General features: G+C 43.3%; 1 protein-coding gene across 1 annotated transcript; it reads left to right on the top strand.

The window, feature by feature from the left end:
- Nucleotides 1-1,100: 1,100 nt before the first annotated feature.
- On the top strand, nt 1,101-7,724 carry LOC310997365 (short transient receptor potential channel 2-like; the record flags this gene model as incomplete). Its single annotated transcript, XM_083987040.1, has 13 exons — nt 1,101-1,115; nt 2,002-2,694; nt 2,982-3,182; nt 3,296-3,460; nt 3,559-3,733; nt 4,296-4,496; nt 4,596-4,758; nt 4,854-4,946; nt 5,518-5,710; nt 5,782-5,909; nt 6,005-6,077; nt 6,529-6,646; nt 6,826-7,724. The coding sequence occupies 13 exons, from the start codon at nt 1,101-1,103 to the stop codon at nt 7,722-7,724; spliced, it is 3,117 nt and encodes a 1,038-aa protein (XP_083843166.1).
- Nucleotides 7,725-8,032: the final 308 nt, after the last annotated feature.

Genomic DNA, 8,032 nt, shown 5'->3' on the forward strand with positions numbered 1-8,032 from the left:
CATGTTTTAATTCTTCCAAAATCACAACAAAGAAGTGATCTTTAGGTCCACAGCGCAGCCCTTTCCCTCCCTCTGCTGTGCAACTGCATGTTCACAAGTCCAGTCAGGCTTCACTGTCAAACAAGATGGTAGTTCAGTAAGATGACTGATAATTTGAATGGATTCATTCTTGAGTAGTTTCACCATCTTTGTTGTGTTTTACTGAGAGAATTGATAGTTGTTCCATGCAAAATGGATCGAATCATCTTTAAAATGCAACATAACAAAACATTCAGCACTGAAATACATAAGTTGGAGTTACAGCTCACAACTGATGATGACACTTTCTGTAGTAAAGTAAATGGAGTCAATAGAGATTTGTCCCAAAGCTGTCAGTGCAGTTAAACAGTACGGCTGAAATGACATGTGACTTTTTCCACACTGATAACATATCACTTGAGCTCCTAAAAACCAAATGAGTGGGAAAAAAAGTATATCCAGGAGAAGGGCTGTACTAAGACAAGATGAAAGGACAAGAGACGAAAATAAAAATGTGTAATTTTATTAACCGCACAGGAATGAACTTCCACACAACAAGCTGGATGAAAAGAGAGAGTGAAAAATAATCAGTAAATCTTTTACTTGCAGCTCCTTGTTTTTCCCACTGCTGTAAACTCCCACATCCTCGGGGGGAAAGAGATGACAGCTGCTGCCTGTTCGGTAACAGCTCCTTTAATTGTACCATGGCGCTGTTTCCAGTGAGGAGACCAGAGTTAATTCCTGTTTGAATGCAGTAACAGTCTGGTGTGGCTGCAGCCGAGCATGAAACACTTATAACCGGTTACATTTTAATTGGCATTGCCCCATGGGGGGATGAAAGTGTGTTATTGAGTTTGTCAGTGCTGGGTCCATGCAGTCAGCTGGTAGCACATGATCGCAGGACACCAAAGTGCTCAGTCCTCCTGTGATTGGAGCTGGTTCTGAAACCCACTGATATCTCTCATCTTCATCGCTGCAGCTCAAAATAGCCGGCATTAAGATTTATTTCAGGTCTCCAGAGAATGTGATTGTGATTTCACTTAAGGATTGTCGCTCAGAATTGTGTTGTTTTGTCATCAGGGATGGAAAACCTCACGGTAAGCAGAGTTTCATCTACTCAAAGCTTCTTCAAATTCTTTTAAATTTAATAGACTTATGTTTGAAAAATGTTGCAGTGATAAGTTTTGGACTTTATCTAAAAATGACTCATGTATATACTAAACAGATTTATTTAATCTCACAGAATGTGGCATCCAGGTTTTTAATTGTGTGTTACAAAATATTCCCTGTCAGCATTTTGTCTTCAAATTTGGACATACTTAAATTATCTGCAGAAAGGGGAGCAATTCAATTTCATGTGTTTCTTTGAATTCAATTAAAAACATTGAGGGTGAAGCCCTCATTCACAATTGATGATGGTTAAATAAAACTAAATATTATATTTATAACCATTGTAGTTTCAAGAATCAATTAAAACAGGTCAAAAAAATTAAAAGGTCAGAGATGAAGAATCTTAAATGAGCCCAGATGTAGCAACAAATCCGTTTGGATGGTGCATTCAAGCCTGAAGCTCAGTATAAACTCAGGGGACATAGAGCATCAGACGGTAATGAACTCTGGTGCGCTGTGGTCCAGTGGACCAAAGTAACTTTGACGTAACATGATGATTGTTTTGTTTTTCAACAAAGGCTTTGTAAATAGATTTATTAATTTATTTGTTTATTGCGGGCATGTCAATTAAATCATCATCATCTTAGTTCAAATAATATGGTTACATTATTTATTTATTTGTTTGTTTCGAAAATGTATGTGAATCATGTTTTCCTAAGAGAGGAGAGTCCAACTTTTTCAAGTAGGTGTAATAAAGACTACGAGAAGCATCATCAGTAATGTGACTGAGAGAAGAGTGGTTTTATCCTTTAAATATGTCTGAATGGACATCGAACCCTGCCTGCTGCTCACTGTCCTTTCTTCTGTCCTCAGCCAGAACAATGGCGCGAGATCATGAACAAGAAGATGCAGTTCCCTCCGGAGCTCATCAGTGCGATTCAGGAAGGAAACATAGCGCTTCTGTGTGGACTGTTGAGAACCGGCGATGGCATCATCCGCCAGCTGGACGAGTCTGAGGACCGCCAGTGGAGGGAGGCCCTCAACCTGTCCATCCGCCTGGGCAACGAGGACGCCATGGACACCCTCCTTCAGGGGGTCAAGTTCGACTTCCGTCAGATCCACGAGGCCCTGCTGGTCGCCGTGGACACCAACCAGCCGAGGGTGGTGAAGCGCCTGCTGGACCGGCTGGATCAAGAGAAAGGCAACAAGATGGACGTACGCTCCTTCTCTCAGGCCATATTTGACCACTCCATTGACAATTCCCAGTTTGCCCCCGGCGTGACTCCTCTGACCTTGGCCTGCCAGAAAGACCTGTACGAGATCGTCTCCATGCTCACCCAGAAAGGTCACGGCATCCCCTGGCCACACAAGATGTCCTGCGCCTGTCTGGAGTGTCGAAACGGACGGCAGTACGACCTGCTGAAGTTCTCCTTGTCTCGCATCAACACCTACCGCGGCATCGCCAGCCGTGCCTACCTGTCCGTCACCTCCGAGGACGCCATGCTCAACGCCTTCAGTCTCAGCAGAGAGCTCAGGATGCTCTCACAGAAAGAGCCAGAGTTCAAGGTCTGACGACACTCCTCGATATATCCCTGCTCATTATTCTCCTCTGTTGCTCACCCTGAGGTTTCTCCAATTTTTCCCTGTTAAAAGAGTTTTCCATGGAGTTTTTCCTCAGTCGATGTGAGGGTCTAAGGACAGAGGATGTTGTTGTGATGCCATGTAAAGCCCTTTGAGACAAACTGTTTGTAAAAACGGGCTATACAAATAACATTGCCTTGCCTTGCCTTGCCTATTCATGTTGGTTGTTTGTGTCGTTGTTTGACCTCTGACCTGACCGCTCTCTCCTGCAGCCTCAGTACCTCGGCCTGGAGGAGCTCTGTCAGGAGTTTGCCGTCGAGTTGCTGGGCATGTGCCGCAACCAAAGCGAAGTGACGACGATCCTCAACAGCTGTGGAGACGAGAGCCAGGATGCCCTGAACGAGCAGGCCTTCGAGGAGGGAATACCCAACCTGTCCCGCCTGCGTCTCGCTGTCAACTACAACCAGAAGCAGGTATAGCGTCGAGCGAGATGCAGAGACTGTAACCGACCAGGGATGACTGAACGAAGGTGTGTACTTGATTCATGATTGGTCTCTGTCATGTCTGTGTGTCTGTTCTTGTGTAGTTTGTGGCACACCCGATCTGCCAGCAGGTACTCTCGTCCATCTGGTGTGGGAACCTGGCCGGCTGGAGGGGCAGCAGGACGGCCTGGAAGCTGTTCGTCTCCGTGGGGATATTTCTCACCATGCCTGTCCTCTGTCTCATCTACTGGATTGCACCAAAATCAAAGGTCATTTCCTGGTGTAAATTTCCAAACAACACATGTGGGTTGTATTAACTATATCCCACCAATGTAAAACTCTATTGTGTGTGTTGTGTTTTCACCAGTTAGGAAAGACCCTAAAGATTCCTGTGATCAAGTTTCTCCTGCACTCAGCCTCCTACCTGTGGTTCCTCATCACGTTACTCGGAGAGTCGATAACAATGGAGATGTATCGAGACAAGTTCGCTTCCCGGCAGCAGAACATGCTGCACAGCTCCTTCCACATGGTGTGGGTGGTTGGTAGGTTCGCCTTTTATCTGAATAAATCCCTCCTGTTGTCCTCCTGGGTCAAGGAAGGAAGGAAGGAAGGACAAAGGGAAAGAAGGAAGGAAGGATAAAGGGATAGAAGGAAGGAAGGAAGGAAGGAAGGAAGGAAGGAAGGAAGGAAGGAAGGAAGGAAGGACAAAGGGAACGATGGGAGGAAAGAAGGAAGGGAAGAAGGAAGGAAAGATAGATGGAGGGAGGGAACAGATTGGGTCCAAAATGAAGGAAGAAGTTTGGATGAAGGGAAGGAAGGGAGGAAGGGAGGGAGACAAAAAGGATTGTGGAAAGAAGGAAGGGATTGGGAAAAGGGAAGTAAAGAAAGATGGAGGGAGGGAACAGACCAGGTCAACTGGATCAAAAGAGGAAGGAAGAAGAAGTAAGGACGGTGGGAAGGAAGGAAGGAAAGACGCAAGGGAAAAAGGATTGTGGAAAGAAGGAAGGATGGAGGAAGTGAACAGATGGAAGAAGGACAACAGGAGGGTTACCTGTTCTCTGATTGCACTTTTAGATCCGACTCATACTGAGCTTTCACCTGTAGGATTCTTCTGGTACGAGTGTAAGGAGGTGTGGATCGAGGGGCTGAGGAGCTACTTCCTGGACTGGTGGAACTGCTTGGACATGATGGTGCTCAGCATGTACCTGGCCTCCTTTGCGTTACGCGTGCTCATCATGCTCAAGGGTTACTTCCTCTGCCATGATCACAACGGCGCAGACGAGTGCGTTTATTTCACCCAGACTGGTGAGAAAAATTTATGTCATAAAAAATTGCCAAATCTGATTGTTGGACGTCTTTTAAAGTTATTTGTGTTTAATTGATCTGTGTGAAACTGCCCCTCAGTGCGTGCGGACTGGCATCAGGAAGACCCTCAGCTGATCGCAGAGGTGCTGTTTGCAGTGACCAGCATGTTGAGCTTCACGCGGCTGGCGTACATCCTGCCGGCCCACGAGTCTCTGGGAACTCTGCAGATCTCCATAGGAAAGATGATTGACGACATGATGAGGTACAAGCACTTGTCATTTTTACCCCTTTCATAATAGATCTACATACTTCAGTGCACATGACAGAACTAATGAGTGTTTTGTTTTTCTTTGTTAGATTCATGTTCATATTGATGATCATTGGAACGGCCTTCCTCTGTGGCATCAACAATGTCTATGTCCCTTATGTCATCTCTCCACATCTGGGCAGGTATAGTGGTTACTCTGAAGCTACGAATACAAGTGGGCATGGACAGAATTCGCACAGAGCAGCAGATGATAAGCCTAGTTTAGCACAAAACCTGGAGGGTTCAGTCAAAGGGGAACAGAAGTTCAGTAATTATGAGGCTCTATCAAAAATCTGTAAGTGGTTTTATATGGGAAATACATGTGGGATTATTTCTCAGCCAGCTAGCAGCAACAACTTTGTCTCTGAGGTGGTCAAGTAGCTTGTGCAGATATATTTAAGGTTTTTTTTAAATCAAAATATTAGTATATATTGTGTTTTTTATGTAAAAAAGTAAAAACTAAATAAAGCATATCATGAGTTTCAGAAGTCCAAGATCAGTTTGTCCCTGAATCAGATTCCTTTTTAACGAATACACAGGTTTGAAATATATCTAGCCTATATATAAATGACATCCATGCTGTATATGGATGTCATTTGATGATGAATACATTTACATTTTGACTGATACTATTGTTTCTGAGACTTTTACTTGGACTTTATGCAGTATGACAAGACCCTAATGTCAAGATCGCTCTCCACTGCTCTGCTGCAGGTTTAATGAGACCTTCCACTTCTTATTCTGGACCATGTTCGGTGTGGCCAACCAGGACTACGTGGACATGCCGCAGTTCGTGTTAGCAGAGTTTGTAGGAAGGATTCTGTATGGCATCTTCACGCTCGTCATTGTCATCATCCTGCTCAACATGCTTATTGCTATGATCACCAACTCCTTTCAGAAAATTGAGGTAAAGAGATATTTTATATCACACCTAAAGACAAAAGGAGAACCCCCTTCTGACGACTGTTTTTGTTTCAGGATGACGCAGATGTTGAGTGGAAATTTGCTCGGTCAAAGCTGTACCTCAGTTACTTTAGAGAAGGCCTCACCATACCTGTGCCCTTCAACATCATCCCCTCACCTAAAGCCGTCTTTTACATCTTAAGGTGAGCTCCAAAGATTCAAAATACTTTTTACTTGAAAAGACACTTCACTGTTATTTTAAGTTGTTTTAATTCATTTGATTCAAATGTGTTTCCAGGGCAATCTTCAGACAGATCTGCTGCTGCTGCTCATGTAATTCTGAGGAAAAATATCCCCCATTAGCCTCCATGGTAAGTGTGTGACTATAGTAAAAGAATTATTGCTACCACTTTACAACAGGACTACCTTTAATTTAATTTAATTTAATTAAAATGGTTTACAATACTGTTATTAATTCAGTTACTGACACATTGTGAATAAACAATTATAGACATAATATATATTTTATACCACATTTTCAAACACTGATCTTCAGACAACTGATTCAGGCTCACTATTTGGCAAGATTAAATTACTAGATAAGTTACTATTATTTAGAATTGGTAAAAGGGAGCCATATGGTAACACATCAATAAATGATGATGGCTTTTACACTTTAATAGGGCTTCACTGTGCAGAGCCATCTGGTGATTATAATGAAGATAAATGGATGCAAGTGTAGTCTTTTTGTAAAGTGGTACCAACTTATTTACATGTTCACAGTCTTTGCTAATTATCCCCCTGTCTGTGTGATGTAATAAGTCCAATGATAAGGGATCTGAAGGCAGCCAGTTACCGTACCGACAACAAGTGATCAGGGCTCTGGTGCAGCGCTACATCGAGTCGGCTCGCAGGGAGTTCGAGGAGACCAAGAGGAAAGGTAACTGTGACTCTGGTACCAGATTGTCAGGCCCTTATGCCACACAACATACCTACCTTACATATAATGTTACATAGATGATTGTTCACAAATTATAATTTTTTTCATTTATACAGTACATACATTTAACATTATATATATCACTCAAATGTATCAATGCTGTGTTTATCTTCCCTCAGACATTGGTAATCGTATCACTGAGTTGACCAAAGCGGTCATCAGGATTCACAGTGACATGAAGGTGATGCAGCAGCTTCTGACGGACGATGGACATATTCCAGCTGATGCACTGACCAAGGACGGCTCCTCCATACTGGGCAAATACATCATTGGAGCAAAGAATAATTTTAGAGGTTTTAATAGCAGACAGGAGGAAAAAAACACACCACTTAAAGTGACAGTTCACCACGAAGTGGAAGAAGTGGACAAAAAAAAAGTTACAGATACAAAGCAGCATGAGTCAGAGCCACAACACAATCATGTGGACAGATGTGGAGCAGAGGGGTCAACGCAGGTAACAGACTGTGATGTGGTGAAGATGGAGGAAGGCAGAGCTAGAGCAGAGACCGAGGATGAAAATAAATCAGAGAAGGAAGAACAGGTTGAAACAGACAAAAATGAAAATACTCACAATAAAGTGAGAGAGGAGGGAGTGGCAGGAGTAAGCTTTACTAATGTAGAAGAAAAGGTGAAAGGCGAGGTCACGCAGGATGAGCCAGAAAATATAAGGGAAGAAGAGTTAAACACGGGGGCAAAGGTGGGGGAAAATCACACAGAGGCAACTACTGAACCAGTCGAACCAACCAACAAGGTCAGCAGTGAAAAATCAGAGACAAAGAAACTAGTGAACAGGTTCAAAGAGATAGAGCTGCAAGAGAAGAAAGTGGAGCCAAGATGGGTGAAGGGTAGAAAGTTTGATCATAATGTAGCAGAGAAGTCTGGAGTCAGAGAGAGCAACGACAAACCTGGAGTTCAGAAAAACATCCCATCGCCTACAGGCAGCAGCAGCTCCCAGGACACGGGCTTCGGTTCACAGGAGGGGGAGGGGTCGATTGATGGGACATTAGTGAGCCCGTAACCGTAGCAATGATGTTGCGCTTAAAAAAAACACAGACTTCTTGGGGGTTTGGACTTAGGTGACATTATCCAATATTTAGGATGAGGGTTTGTTCTGCAGTTGGTCTACACACATGATGATTTACACAGCTTCTAGATACAGAGCTGAAAGACTGAAATAATATTTTTACACTAGTTTGGACTTTCAACCACATTTAGAAAATGAAGTACCAGCAAATGTAATGAAAGTTTCATTGAAGGATGTGTCATACATCAAATCAGTCCACTTCTCTGAGTTTTATTTAGCACATTTATTCTCTCAAGAGACTT

Source organism: Trachurus trachurus, assembly GCF_905171665.1.
Source record: "Trachurus trachurus genome assembly, chromosome: 14".
NCBI classification, from domain to species: Eukaryota; Metazoa; Chordata; class Actinopteri; order Carangiformes; family Carangidae; genus Trachurus; species Trachurus trachurus.